The sequence below is a fragment of the Podarcis vaucheri genome, assembly GCF_965113315.1.
Source record: "Podarcis vaucheri genome assembly, chromosome: 5".
Lineage (NCBI taxonomy): Eukaryota > Metazoa > Chordata > Lepidosauria > Squamata > Lacertidae > Podarcis > Podarcis vaucheri.
Genome location: NC_138763.1, coordinates 31,940,495 through 31,955,316, shown reverse-complemented (window position 1 = coordinate 31,955,316; position 14,822 = coordinate 31,940,495). Strand labels below are relative to the sequence as shown.

The following is a 14,822-nucleotide window of genomic DNA, read 5'->3' as shown; positions in this document are numbered from 1 at the left end:
AGGTATTCCCAGTGCCAATATGCCAAACCATTACCCACACTAGTCTACAGTGTACGTCCTTAAACAAAAACAAAAAAATCAGAATTGATTCATTGTAACAGTAGCATTCTAATTTTTTGTGAAATTTATAATCTAACTTTGTAACCCATTCTGTTCAAAGTTTCCCTTGTGCTTTTTCTTTTAGATGCAACTACAGGGAGTTACTGATTCAATAGCAGCAAAAGGCAACGTTAAATTACTCCCCTCACTCCCCGCTTACCATTTTCAATTAGCAACATGGAAAGCAAATTTGCTCGGAAAAATACCATTCTCCCAAAATTGACATCTCCCCACAGCTATATTTCTGTAAAACCAACCAACCAAAAAAAAAACAGCAGCAGCAGCAGCAAACAGTTGAGACAACTAATCAGAAATTTGCCACATAACATGGAGTCCAAGGTACCATCAGGACAGGATTTGGGCGCAGAAGTTCCAGGCCCCTGAGTATTTTGAAAGAAGCAAAGTAATTCTAAGTTTCAGATGCGTGCTCCAGCTTGGTGCTAGCAATGCTAGAATTGTTTCTGGATTTCTGAAACTTGATTCAGAGCAGAACACTGGAATATGGTGGCCATTTACACATTGCCAAAAAGGAGGAAGTGCATCACCCCCTCAAAAAAAAATAGGACTTGGGTTTGCATAAAATTTGCACATACTAATTTATATGCATAGCTGAAAATTTAGAAATAATTGCTATCGCTTAAATAGAAAAACAGTACATTTCATCATAGTGGGAAATACTGTGTGAACAGGTGATCTGTGTTCCTGCTCCCTTTGCTGGGCAAACCTGATGGCAGGTTTAAGGCCCCAGTTCTCCTTATGTTCTTTATCTCTAAACTAGACTTTGAACCCACAGCCCATCAAATAGAGGACTGCCCTCTGTGAAGAAGGAATGTAAGACAGACAGTAGGACTGAAAGAAGTCCTGTCCAGTTGCAGAACTCCATGACCCAGGAAAATGTGCTGGATAATTTTTTTAGTAATTGGTTGAACTGAAAGATTCTGCACGTAGAGCTGGATTAAAAGTACATCTGCAAAATTAAAGGTGTTTTGTTTATAGCAGGGAACTAAGTTTGGAGTATTACCCAGCTGGTGTCCTTGCACAAGCATAATGGCTCTTCCTCCAATAGGAGGTGTCTGCTCCTGGAAGAGGGGGGCAATTTTTGACGATTCCTCAGCCAACATTCTTGAACAGATTTTCAGGGGGGGCTGGATGGAAAATTTTGAGGGGTGGAAAGTGGCGGAGAGGTGTGTCTTGTGGTTTGCCCTGCGGCCCCAAAGCTCGCTTGCTTGCTACCCTAGCATGGCTGGTGCACCAATGAGGCAACTTGAGGCAACCTGTCTTGAGCAGTATGCTCCTATCACCCCACCAAGGCATCTATCAGGATCTGTGCTGCTGATGGTGGAAGCATTGGTAGCATATTTGCCTCAGGCCAGGGGTGCCAACTTGAATAAAATATTGTGGGGGCCCAGGTAAGTCCAGCCCTGCATAATCAACACAGTGCACACACACCATTTGAATGGGAATATCCATCAACTTCCTGGGGGCCCAGCCCCCTCAAATATATTTATTGTGGGGGGCCAAAAACCCCACAGCCCCTAGGAGTTAGCTCCTATGCCTCAGGCACCAAAAGGTCCTTGGACCAGCCCCGTGCTGGGGGCTACTGGGTGGAAGGGAAAACTCTTCCATGAGTTGATGCCTCTGCTGATACAACAGCATCAAGAACCTTACTTAGATACCACCCATTTTCTCATATAAATCGATTTCAGAAACTGAAATAGTGTTTGCGTACTTATACTTTCTCAGTAAGGCTGGGCTCTGGCTGTTTTCCACAAAATTAATAGGAAAGCCTTGCCTGATAGGCGCATTTCAAAGAAGCACAGAATTGAGAGAGATACCACACTGTTCTGTCCACTGTCCAATGTTAAAGGCAGAAATGAGGTTGAAAGGAAGACCCCATCTGAGAGACCGCCTGTACAGTTTTATCGGGAGTGGAAACAGGTTAACACATCAAAGCCAGTCTCACAGGTTATTCCGGCCCTTCTCGGAGACATCATGAGCAATTACATCATAGCACGGTGGCCAATGAACAATGTAGCCCTGGCTTTGGTGCTTTTCTCCTGCTGCCATGGCAACCTGTTGCTTCAAGGCAGAATCAAAGGATCACAGCAAACGGAGAGAATGCCATGCTAATGAGTTCTGCATTTAAAAAAAACCCACACTAATCCTGTTTAAAATGATAGAAACAGCAACAGGAGAGGAGAGTCAAACAATAGCACACAAAAGGAGAAATGTGTTTCATTCCCTTTATGTAGTACCAATGCTCTATCCGCAGTGTAAGGCATCATATCCCAGGACTGTACATTTGGGAGACCAGAAAATACAAGTCAGGCATGCAGCAGGTGTTGCAGTGTGGGTGCGCCTGTTCAGGGTTTCAGCTAGCCAGTCATGCCTTCTTTCAGAATACTTGCTTCCTCCCCTCACCCCTCTCCTTTGGTTTTCCAGTCCCACCTCCCAACAGACGCTCAGCAGTCTTGGTCCTCACTTAGACATTTTGAGGGTGACATATAGGGTCGCTTTTACAAATATTCAACCTTAGGGTTTGCTGATGCCCCCCTCTTGGATGTGGGTGGCCCCATTTTTGGTTGCATAAGGAGTGACTCTTGGAGAAAGGGTTCAATGTAAAGGATGCAAGGTGCAAAACTCTGGTGTGTGGCTTGACTAACATAGAAGATTTAATGGGCTTATGCCAAGTCACTTTTTGAATACTATCAAGCTTGTAAGTGGTCCAGCTTGTGGCGACCAGCTTGTAAGAGAGACTTGAATGGTCACCACATCCTTCACCTTTATTTAGAGAGATCCATTGATGAGGGCAAATGATAAGAAATCTGTTTAAACAAGGCTGCATTAAGAAATCGGGACATCTGGTTAGATTTTATTAGGGCAAATGCAGGATTCATTGTCCTTTTTGTTATTTCCTGTTAAATGTGCAGTACTTTATGTTTGACAAGTAAGTACACAATGGATAAAAACAGAATCTGAGGGGAATTTGTCGTATCCACCACCCCCCAACCTGCTACCTCTGAATCCTCAGAGATAAAAGATTATCTTTGCTTCTAAATCAGCCAAGAGATAGCCAGGACATTAACTTCATTGTGTATGTTTAACCAGTTTTGATGACATTTTAATGACATGTTGAGGGCAAGCTAATAATCAACCCAACTCTTCTGCTAAAAGTTTTTTAGGAGTCTGAGCTGAAAAATTTCAAAAATAATGACCAACTGATATTGATTTAGGCAGCAGCACAAACTCTGTAGAAAACATTGTGAAACTTTGTTAGCCAATGAGCATTAAATGATTAATAGTTTGATAGATGTGCTGATGTTATTCTGAGTCAGAGCAGACCCACTGAAATAAATGTCTGAGTGTAACTTTGTGAGCTACAACCCTATGTGGTTACGAGCTATAAAGGGAGAATTGAAAACTTAGGCTTACAGTGCAGTTCTACTCAGAAGTATGCCCTTTAGCAGTCTTTCCCAAACTTGGGTCTCCAGCTGTTTTTGAACTACAACTACCATCATCCCTAGCTAGCCGGACCAAAGGGATGATGGGAATTGTAGTCCAAAAACAGCTGGAGACTCACATTTGGGAAGTCCTGCCCTATAGAATTCAATGAGACTTACTCCCAGCATAGTTAGGCATGCTAACAGGAGTTGTGTTTCAAAACATTTATTTGCTTGGTTCTTAAAATTACATCTTTGGCCCACCTTTCTTCCACCACAAGCTGTATACCATACTTCACTTGATAGCTGAGGTCTCCTGATGGGGCACTTCTGGTGGTTCCACATGCTTCCCTGATGTTCTTCTGACCTTTATTAGGGGCTAAGCCTTTAATGTGGCAGGCCCTGTCCTGTGGAACTCCTTGCCAGTGGGTTTGGCAGGAGGCATCCCTGCTCATTTTTAGATGTCTTCTAAAAACTGCATTATTCAGGCAGGCAGGCATTTCAAATTTGAGGCTCTCTGCCAACCAGCTTTTGTTTGTTTGGGCTTTTTATTTATTGTAATACTATGCTTTTAGTCTGCATACCACCTTGAGATATTTTATATGAAAGTGCAGTCTATAGATACTTAAATAAGTCAACCACATTGAAAGCACACACACACGGCAATGAATACCGGGAACTAAAGTTTGTTAAGGGTACTGGGAACTGTTGTTCTTTGAGGGATAAACTGCAGTCACCATGATCCTTTGGGGTTGCTTTAAATGTGCTTCAAATGTATTGTGTGTGCATACCCATGGAGCCCAAAGCAGTGCACAAGAGCTTCTTAGTTCCAGCAAGGTGGTGATTTGTGTACTTTCAGACCATTTCCTGGAACCATATCTTGTGAACATTGGGGGGGGGGGCAATAGGTTGGGAAAGGCTGCTGTACACACTCCTTTCTGTTGCATAACATGAAGAGGCATGATGCCTTTGGAAATGGTTGTGGAGCACCCTTCCTTGAGGACTCATGCCTTGAAGACTCATTTGTTCACTTTTCTTTTCTTTAGCAGTGCTCTTGTGCCGTTGATTCCTGAGACTTGGCAGTTCCTTACAAGTATGAATTCTCACACTTTTCCCACTCAGGTGTATTCGACAGGATCTCGCTTGCTTGATCTGCATCTTCTGGGGAGACTGTACCCCAAAAGGCATGCATTAAGAAATGCTTAAACAACAAATGAATACACTTGTGCCCTGATTTTGAAGAAGTCCCCATTGACTTCATTGAAACCTCCACTTTCTCAGCATCCTTGAAAAACTAGTTATTTCTCTTTAAAGAACCAGGACCTCCCCCGCCCCCCCTTTCAGTAATGAAAATAACCTATTGAAAACAGAAAACATACTTGGGAGCAAACATGCTTCTTTTAGCATGACTCCATAGCCATCCATTCACAAAACTATAGTGCCTGAATTTAAGTCAAGGAATCAAATGGTCCTAAAGACCCTATTTATACGTTCCATTGATTTATTCCTCCTCCCTCCCCAGTCATACATTATGTGATTCTGATTCAGATATATGTGTGTGCCCAAATGGATAAATGTATCCTCACATCTATTAAAATGGAAAGAGGGCCCATTGCAGTCATGGAGCCTTCTGAATCAAGGTCAGCGACTACAATCCCAAAGGCCATGTTGCCCAAAGGCTCAAAACTTCTCTAACACGTAAGTGAGCCAGCCAGGAAAGACTCTGCAGGTGTTCTTAGATGGGCCCATAGTTCTCTCTTGCATTGATTTTGGGATACTGAACAGCATATTTAGAGTCTGAGCATTACTCCCAAGGAAAGCAATGGGAAAACTGATTTTAAGTACACTGACCAGTAAAGGTTGTTAATCAATCACATCTCTTAGAACTGGATCTTTTTCAATGACCCAACCTCTACTGGGAGAATTTCAAGCTATAGAAGAGCAAAGTGCCAAAATTTTTACCATCTTATCCAGAGACACTTATCTAACAAACAGTATTCCTTTACCAATTTTGTTTGCAATTGTGTGTACACACTTGGGACATACTTGCAAGCAAAAATGCACATGACTGGGCTACACATTTCTTTTTGGGACCAGCAGAGCACTCTATAGGTAACTCAAAGTAAAACACAGTCTATTGTCCAGAAATAATATTTATTCATCAACCATAAAACACAGAATAGAAAAAGCTTTATAAATAAAACTATATATATTATATATATAATATGCTTTATTTTTATTTAGTACTCCACAAAAACACTACACACAATAACAAAATATTTCAATTCATTTAAAAAACCTCATAGAATGCAGTTGTCATTCTGCCATTGTCATGATCTGCCGTGGTCATTGTTTTACATAGTTTCACTTAATTTCATAAATCTGTTTCTTAAAAAAATTGAAGCAATTTGTTACATGACCAAGATTTAGAACATTGAAAGATACCCATAAACAACAGAACAGCTCAGAGGAGTTTACGCAGACTGTTCAATGTCAAATCATGTACCACTGGGACCAGTTGAGACACAGAACTGGGCCACTTTTTGCACCTGCAGGGATCCTCTGGGCATGTTCATTTGCATGAGCAAAACAATGTGTTTGCTGGGAACTCACAGGTATCATCTCTAGGAATCTCTGTGACCATGTTCCAAAACTTTTATCAGAGATCACAGAGGTAGCTACAGCTGAAGTCCATGAGCTCCCATTTCAGATGTAACATTACTCACGAAAATGCAGGTGCCAGAATTCCTATGTGCATAAAGCAGCTGTGTGTAATGTCTGAACATGCCTCAAATTGTTAAAGAAAGGTAAATCACAACAGAACTGGGGTAGAAGTCAATACAATGAAGAGAAATAATAAGGAAATAACTACATATTTTCCATTGCCCTTTTAGTAATGTGCTCCCTCCCCCTTTCAGACTTTTCCTGGTTTAGATAGTCTAGAACCTTTGCTAGCATATCCTCATCCATATATGGTCTGTTTTGTGTGTCGTCATTCTCTTGGGCCATGGACAGCCTTTTGCTGAGAGATGTCAACTTGTCTGACTCTTGAGTTCCAAGCTGGTTTAGATGTTCTTTGATAGCCTGCTCAAACTGGTCATCTTCTTGCAAGTCATCCTCGGAGGAAAGTGCAAGTGGAATTTGTTTCATCTGACCTGTATTAACAACCTCAGGATATTTTGCCAGCACCTTGGCTAAGTAGTCTGCCAAGTCTTCTTCCTTTTCATTTAGTGATTCCTGTTCCATTTGTCGTCTTTCCAAATGGTTTAACCAAGCAGCTTTGGGAAACTGGTGCCCTTTAGATCTTCCAGGCATGTAGGAAACTCTTGGCAACCCTTGCTTGAGTTGATTTGCCAGATATGATGGTTTCTGACTCCCTACATTTTCAGTCCCCAAAAGATTGATGATATCTTCCACAGTGAGATCTTCTGGTAGATTATCCGGTATCAAATTAAGTCGCTGCTTTCTGTAACCATTCAAAGAGTTCATTTTATTTTTGAATACATCTGAATTGTCTACATTAATTTCAGGGATGTCATCAACATCTTCTGGGAGTTCAGGCTCTTGCTCTTTTTCACTCTGTTTATCACCAGCTCTCAGCATCTCAATTAAATCCTCAGGTGGGATTTGTAAATTCCTTGAAATTTCTATTAATTGATAAATAGCCTGAGGATCAAGTTGCTTTCCAGAATATCTGGCGGCCCTTTTGTCTTCATTTTGCTTGAATCTTGAGTTGTCATTTCCGGCACTGCTTATCATCTTTTTCAAATAATAATCCATCAGCTGTGAAACATCCTCTGACACTTGATCTTTGTCCTCTCTTTTCATCTCATCCTCCAGGATGCTGGACCTCTTTGCTTCGTCATCCATCTCCTCTTCATTTTTCTCAATTTGTTCCTTACTGTCTCTGATCTCTTCCTGGGTTTGACTTTCCACTTTTTCCTCTATTGGGTTCCAGTCTTCTCCTCCCACCACATCTTCATAGGCAAGGTTGTTTCCTTTATAGGCATCATCTTCATCATCAGCATAGAGTTTCTGTTCCTCATCAAACCTCCCCTTTTTTAGGTTACTTGGCCCCATCATCTTCCCCAGCTCCTGAAACACTGATTCTAAGGTAGCTAGACTTTGAGGTGTGTACTGCTCTTCCACGATTTCATTTGTCCGCTTATAAGGGCTGTCTCTTGAATTTTCTTCTAAGTAGACATGTGGTATCTTAGAATGTTTGTGCCGTGTCTCAGGCCAGGTGCGGTCATCATAATCATCAGTCATTCCATCTTGGAAGATGTTATCTGAACTCATGGGGTAGAATTTACCTTCTTTCAGGGTTCCCTTTGATTCTTTTTCTCCTTGCCTTAGTGCTTCCAACATGGCCTTAGCCCACTGTGACTCATCTTCTGATAAAGATTCTCTTAGATTGTCCAACAGGTAGTTCTGATCTTTGCTTTCCTTTGGCTGCAGAGCAAATGGGACACTTTGATAGGAGCTATCATCTGGGCTTGTTTCTCCATTGCTGGCTTGTTTTCTGAGGTTTTCTAGGTATTCCAGGGCTTTGATCATATCTGGGCTTGGAAGCCTTTGCAAGTTTTTCATCAGGTAGTCTGGATCTTTCTGGATGTTTTGGTAACGTTGAAATGAAGCAGCACTGGCAGACCAGATCAGGGCAGAAAGCAGAGCAAGAGGCAAGACTGTAGCAAGCCTTGAGGTTTTAGCATCGGCCATGTTTGAAATGTTCCCTTAAAATAAAATTAAAAAAATGAAAATTAACACACAAAAGTTTGGACATTATCTAAGCTCATAGCAATAAAAAATTGACCTATAATCTCTAGAAAACATCAGGATTTTAGGGATGTATTAAACACAATAGGCCATATTCAATGCTAGCCTATTCAAAGTAGACCCATTGAAATTAATGGACATGGCTAAGTTAGCTCTATTAATTTCAGTAGAACTTCTGTAGCTAAGCAGCTGTATCCAACACTCTGTGCATGGAGTTCCATTTGCACAATGGGACTTTTTATTCCTCTCCTATGCCCTGTGCCCACATCAAAGTATGTTCTGGGTGGTTCCCCAAGCCACTGGAGAAAATCTTAAGGGTGTGCAAGGGCTGTGGGAGGAAGAAGGGGAAGTCCCATATGGAGTCTGTTGTGTGTTCAGATGCTGTGGACAAAATCCAGTGCTGACCACTTCTTGTGCAACAGAAATTGTCTTATGCAAGGGGACTTCTAGATTCCCATCTCCAGCCTACAGCCCTTCATATGCCCCCCATAACCTGCTATGGAGGGTGCCACAAGTCCCTGGAGCAGATTCTGAGGAGTGCAGGAGGCTGCAGTGTGGAAGAGAATTCCTGGGGAATGAGCTATTGCCTTTGTGGATCTCACCCCATAAGTCAATATTCTCCAATCTGATCCCCCCCCCCCGCGGATACTTTGGACCACAACTCCCTTTAGTCCCGTCCAGCATGGCCAATGGTCAGGGTTCAAAGCGTCTGCAGGGGAAAAGGTTGGGGAAAGATTCAGTAAACTGGAGGACACCAACCTTTTTGAGCCCATGGACACAATTGCAAACTGGGGAAACTGTTATAGGCCACTGTAATATACACTACAACCAAGCAGTGGCGTAGCGTGGGTTGTCAGTACCCGGGGCAAGGCAAGTAATTTGCGCCCCATAACCCGTGGATTTGCGCCCCCTAACCCGTGGATTTGTGCCCCATAACCCTAACCCCCAGATGTTGCGCCCGGTGCGGCCGGCCCCCCTGCACCCCCCACGCTACGCCACTGCAACCAAGAACACACCATAACTTATTTTCTTCATTCATGCCCAATTCCAGAGGTGGAAGAGATGGTAGAAGGAGACCATGGCCACTTCATAAGCATTTCCCTATAAAGTAGTTATAACTACATGCTAATCATAGATTCTAAGCCTTTGGCAGGGGCTCGGCTATTCTATTTATTATGCAGCATTTCCAGTAAAGGTACACACAATAACTTTATAGGTTCGCAAGTACCTGACTATCTCAGGCCAGTTTGAAAACTGCCTAATGGTTTGAGGCTGCTTTTTGTTTAGTCGTTTAATCAAAATAGAAATTAGTTCATAAAGTATCTGTATATGAAAATCAGAATTGCATCCATTTGTAGAAATGAGAAGGTTCAGCTGAGGTCCTGACAACTGTTGGTCTTTTTCACCGCATACAGTTTAATAGAGCATTATGTTCTGCTGATTCACTCCATTAAAATGACACAACTTTGCAGAAGAGAACCGACTCAAAATGGACTACTATAGTGGAAGCAATAGAACCAGGATTCCAAAACTGCAGGGTGATTTTTGTTTGAAATATTGCAGTTTATTCCTATTAATGACTCTCTCTCTTTTTTTTTCTTATTTCTTAATGAATTCAAATGGAAAAATTACAGAGAGGAAGCAACGAGGCAGTTAAAATGGTTCTTCTGCAGCAATATCATCAGGGGGCTTGAGAGGCTAAAGCACAGATTGGCAACCTATAAACTAAATGCCATATGTGCCTCTCTAGCTTCTTGGGTATGCCCTTCCCCCTGAAAGCCAAGGGAGGGGGAGGGAGGGAGTGAATGGATGATAAATGAATGGAAGGGTGAGATGTGTGTGAAGCAATGAATGGATGGTGGATGAATGAAGGGGTGTGTGGGAGAGAGGGAGAAAGAGGGAGAAGGTAAGAAAGGAAGAGAGATAAGGTATGTCCCATTCACTTCTTATTTCAGCACCACCTCCTTCTTTCCTTTCCAACAGCCTGTGTGACCCCCAACCTAGGGAACCCCCCAAAAAAGGTTTTGTGTAAACCTGGAGGATTATTGCTTTTTGAAAATGTGCTTCCAAGCTAAATTGAACTTTGGAAAATGTTCTCCATAATATTGCACCAGGTACATGCTTTTATTGATGCTTAATTTTTAAAAAAAAAAAAAATCTTTGATGGACTATCAGAACAGACCAAAATCCTTTACTGTGTATTTATGTTTGCAGAATAATCCTATGCATATCTGCTCAGAAATCAGTCCCAATGAGTTCAATGAGGCTCCCTTCTAGATAATTGGGTATTGGATAGCAGTCTATAGCTCACTGATTTCCAGTGCCTTGAATGAACATTTTTGCTGGGTTATGTTGGTGTTCCCAATTTGTTCCCAATTTTGTTGGTGGTAAACAAGAATTCATCTCTGTCAGTCTGTGCATAGTAAGGTGACACACACACCCATTTACATCATAAGGGCTATAATACAGCGCATATAAATATAACTCTAAGCCTATAACATTATTGATCAGGTGTTTTTGCTTATTTGACATTTTATCCTTCTGTCTATGAAAGTGGGTAGCAAGCAGTAGCGTCCATTGGATGTTGTATAGTAAGGCTGAGGCTGGAGTAGGGGCTGATTTATAAAACAACAGATTTAGAGCACTCTGACCGCATGAAAATAATGCTGTCTGATCTAGAAGCCCTTCAGCCCAATCCCTGATTTGGGGAAATTCGGTGGTGAAGAGATGAACTGGCAAAGGACATGTTTATCTGTTCCTACTTAATACATTCTATGAAAACACATAAGCAAATTAAGCCCTGAGTATAGGCTTTGCCTATACTGTTCTCAAAGACTTGAAATAGATTTTTCGTGCATGCATACTGTGCTGTGTTTAGATCATTTCTCCAGGCTACAAGGGCACTATTCAAGTTCCCTATGCAGTTAAAATCTGGCTGAAGGAAATATAGGATCTCTAATATATTATTTTCTCTCTCTTTCAGGTAACAAACCACCCAAGGTAAATCAAAACTATACCAGACATAAAACCATAGCTCAGTGCTACAGCATCTGCTGGTGTGTCCAGGCAGGGATGGGATATACTTTTCCATGAAACCCTGGAGGGCTGCTGCCAGTCAGTGCAGACAGTACTGAGATAGATGGACCAATAGCCTGGCTCTGCACGAGGCAACTTCCTATGTCGTTGCTTAATTCATATTTTTCAGTTCATTCATTTCCCCCTTTCCTTTGTACTCTGTAAAATATCCTGTTGATATGCCTGTGATTCATGAGATGGAGAAATCCCTAATGCCTGTACACACCCACTGCTCTGAGTAGAAAATTACAGTGAATTTGTTATGCCAGTCAAAGCTTCTTTTTCCTTCTTCTTCTTCTTTTGCAACACAGTATGAAATAATTTCACATACTGGGGTAATTGAAGTACTACCGTGTTCCACAGAATTGCCTTGTTTCCTCCCAGCTGCACCACAAATGAGAACTTTGAATAACCCCCAAATGCTACCTAATAATTTGTTAATTTTCAAGACTGGATGTAGAGGAAAACAGTGATTGGAAAGCAATTCACAGTGCCCTTAAGAGAATGGGAAATACTTTTATTCTGTTACAGCTGTTTTTCAGTGCAACAGCAGACATACACAGGTGGCTATTAGATAGCAATTTAACCAGAATTTTACCAAGTCATGAGAAGCATCTTAGAACCATTTCTTTTTTTTGCTTTCTTTCCAAATATTGAATTCTTATCATTGCACTGTCTTACCTTGAACTCTGGACCATAAAATTTTGTACTTTAACTGTAAATTACCTTTTTTTCTAGTTCCCTGATAAAACTTAAACTTTTAAGCTCCAGATAAAAGAAAATCAGAGTATACTTAAAATTAATATTTTTAAGAATTGCATATTTTCTATGCTGCCTCAGGATATGATTTTGTTCCAAATAGAACACATTTTTTAATATAAATAGGAAATGATAGTAAAAGGGTGTTTCAGCTGTTTTTGCATGGCAGCTGTATTATTTCCCAGTTAACTGCTTCTTGTGAATTGACATTACATTCAGGCACAATGGGATTATTCCCAATTACTGTTTATTTTGAAACCCTGCAGTTTGCTTGTAATTCACATTGCATTTATGGAGTACAAATCTACTGTCACTGAATCAAACCCCCACTTCATTGCTCATTATGAAGATGATTTAACAGTAGCTTCCCTTAAAGCATTTGAAGAGATCCAGTGAGCCCATCTTAACCATGAACATTTTACACTTTCACTTTAATCAGAAAGAACCGTGATCTTCGAGAGCAGAGGAGCAAAACATTATTTGCTGGTGTTTGTAGTTCTCCTTAAATTCACTACTGCTCTTTAGAAGCATATAGCTTAATGCACATCTTGATAATGTACTAAAAGCACGTGAAATTGCCAAAATCACCTTTCTAGGATAGTATAATTGGTTTGCATAGTAATTGTGTAGAATCAACCTTTTCCAGGGCTTTTGGCTGTTATTTGGCTGTTTTAGTATCCATTATCAGGTGCAACGTAAATGTTCTTAAATTGCCCAGTAAAACCGTGTTTTTGTGCTACTTAAGTGAAGTGCATCAGGTGGCAATTTCAGACGTTTCCTGGCTATACTATCCCCCTCCCACCCCGCCTGATCCTTGCAGTGGAAACTGTATATGCATAGAGAGTGTGTGCATTTGGTCTCCCATTCTGTTTGTCAGTTAAAGAGAAAGTAGGTCTGCTTACCTGTGTGCAGAGACAATTTAAAGCATGGTCTTCGTTATCTGTCCGCGGCAAGTTTATGGACTGTTTTCAGCACCCGGACAGCTCCCTTCGCTTATAGTGTGCATCACCTGACTCTCCACTGCCATACTGACGTCACCCCAGTCGGTCACGGGGGGGGGGGGGAGCGCAGCTGAGCTGTTCAGAAAGAATGCTACAGAATTAGCTTCGTTTGGGGTGTTTTGCACAGGTTTTCATTGTACGTTTACGCCACCTGCCTTCCTCTAAGAAGAACTACAGTCCTCTTTGCAGTTTAAGCAGCCAGTGAGATCCTCCTTAGACAAACGAATAATTACACCTGTCGGATAGGTGCCAGTTCATAGACTCCCCTGTAGACTCTTTCTTTGGGATTGAATCGGATTTTACTATTACTGCTATTTTGAAATCTACGTTTGAGGAAGTGAACCGAAGGCCACGAAAGCTTATAGCACAATAAATTTACTAATCTTTAAGGTGCCAGCAGACTCTTATTAGGGTGTGTGTGTGTGTGTGAAGGTTTTCAAATGCAGGGTGAGCTTATGATGGAGGGATTCCCAGTTAAAAATCATAATGGCACCTAAATGAGGGGTGCAATGTCATCTATAAATTCTACATCCCTAAAGCAAGTGCTGTATTTTTGTCTCTTCTTAGTTTCTTAAAACTGCACGTGAAAACACAAAGAATAAAAATCTCGTGGTGGTTCCTGTGGGAGGAAGGGTGGAATAGAAATTTTAAAAATAAATACAAATCAGTGGGGGCCAGGATCTGTGCACGAATAAAAACAAGCTTTCTTCCTTCTGCTTGGGGGTGGGGAGGGCATTCCTGCTCCTATTCTACTCCTGCCCAAGAAAAAAGGAAGGGAGACATTTCAGGGAGGAAAGTGAAAGATCCCTCAGTGGTGTGCAGAGACGATTATGCATTGTCCCCTACCTTCCTCAGGGAGAATTCTGAGTCATTTATTTTTCAGAGAGAGAGATGCCTCAACTATAAAGGGGGAATGCTCAAATATGCCAGGTGTTCTTCAACAGGTACTATTTAACACTTTAGGCTGAAGCTCATACCAGATGAGGTGCCAGTCACACAGTTAGCAAATGGCTCTTGAAAAGTGCATAGCAGGGGTGAGGAAAGCAGTCCAAATTGGGACTGCAATGAAAAAACAAGCACACTCTAAAATAGTTGTACAGTACTAGCATGACCTCTGGTCTTGCTGTCTTCCTCATGAGCTAAGACAGGAGCACAGTGCAATATGTACCATCCTGTTTTTTCCTTTCCCAAGAGATTAGAATGCTCTTTATTCTTAATATCTCTTCCATCCTAGGTGGGTTTTATCCAGACCTGAAAATCCACATAGTGCTCCAGAGGGCAGGAGTAGAATTAGTGGGTGAAAATGGCAAGGAAGCAGATTTTGGCTAAGCATTAGGAAATACTTTCTTATGGCAAGAGCTGTTCTACACTGGAATGGGCTGCTCTAGGAACTGCTGGGGGCCTCTTCTCTTACAGTATTTAAGGAGAGGATGGCCAGCCATCTGCTAGGAATTCTGCACTTGCATCCTGCATGGCAGATCTTGAATTGAGCAGAGCATTGAAGTACTGTAGATGACCTCCAAAGTCCCTTCCAACTTTGTGGTTCCAAGAAAATCTCTTACACCAAGTGAGGGAAAATGCCTTTTGTCATTAACAGATGTGCCCAGATTACAGCATTCCATGTGCACTCTGACTGACGTGAAAATTATTAAAATGTGCCTGCAACCTGCCT

General features: G+C 41.6%; 1 protein-coding gene across 1 annotated transcript; it reads right to left on the bottom strand.

The window, feature by feature from the left end:
• Positions 1–5,749: 5,749 nt before the first annotated feature.
• SCG2 (secretogranin II) lies at positions 5,750–13,180 on the bottom strand. Its single transcript, XM_082221810.1, has 2 exons — positions 13,052–13,180; positions 5,750–8,272 (listed from the first exon to the last, which is right to left on the bottom strand). The coding sequence occupies exon 2, from the start codon at positions 8,256–8,258 to the stop codon at positions 6,408–6,410; it is 1,851 nt and encodes a 616-aa protein (XP_082077936.1). The 5' UTR covers positions 8,259–8,272; positions 13,052–13,180; the 3' UTR covers positions 5,750–6,407.
• Between the last annotated feature and the right edge of the window lie 1,642 nt (positions 13,181–14,822).

Coding starts and splice junctions, on each gene's coding strand:
- SCG2 (XM_082221810.1), bottom strand. CDS start 8,258: ATGGCCGATGCTAAAACCTCAAGGCTTGCTACAGTCTTGCCTCTTGCT.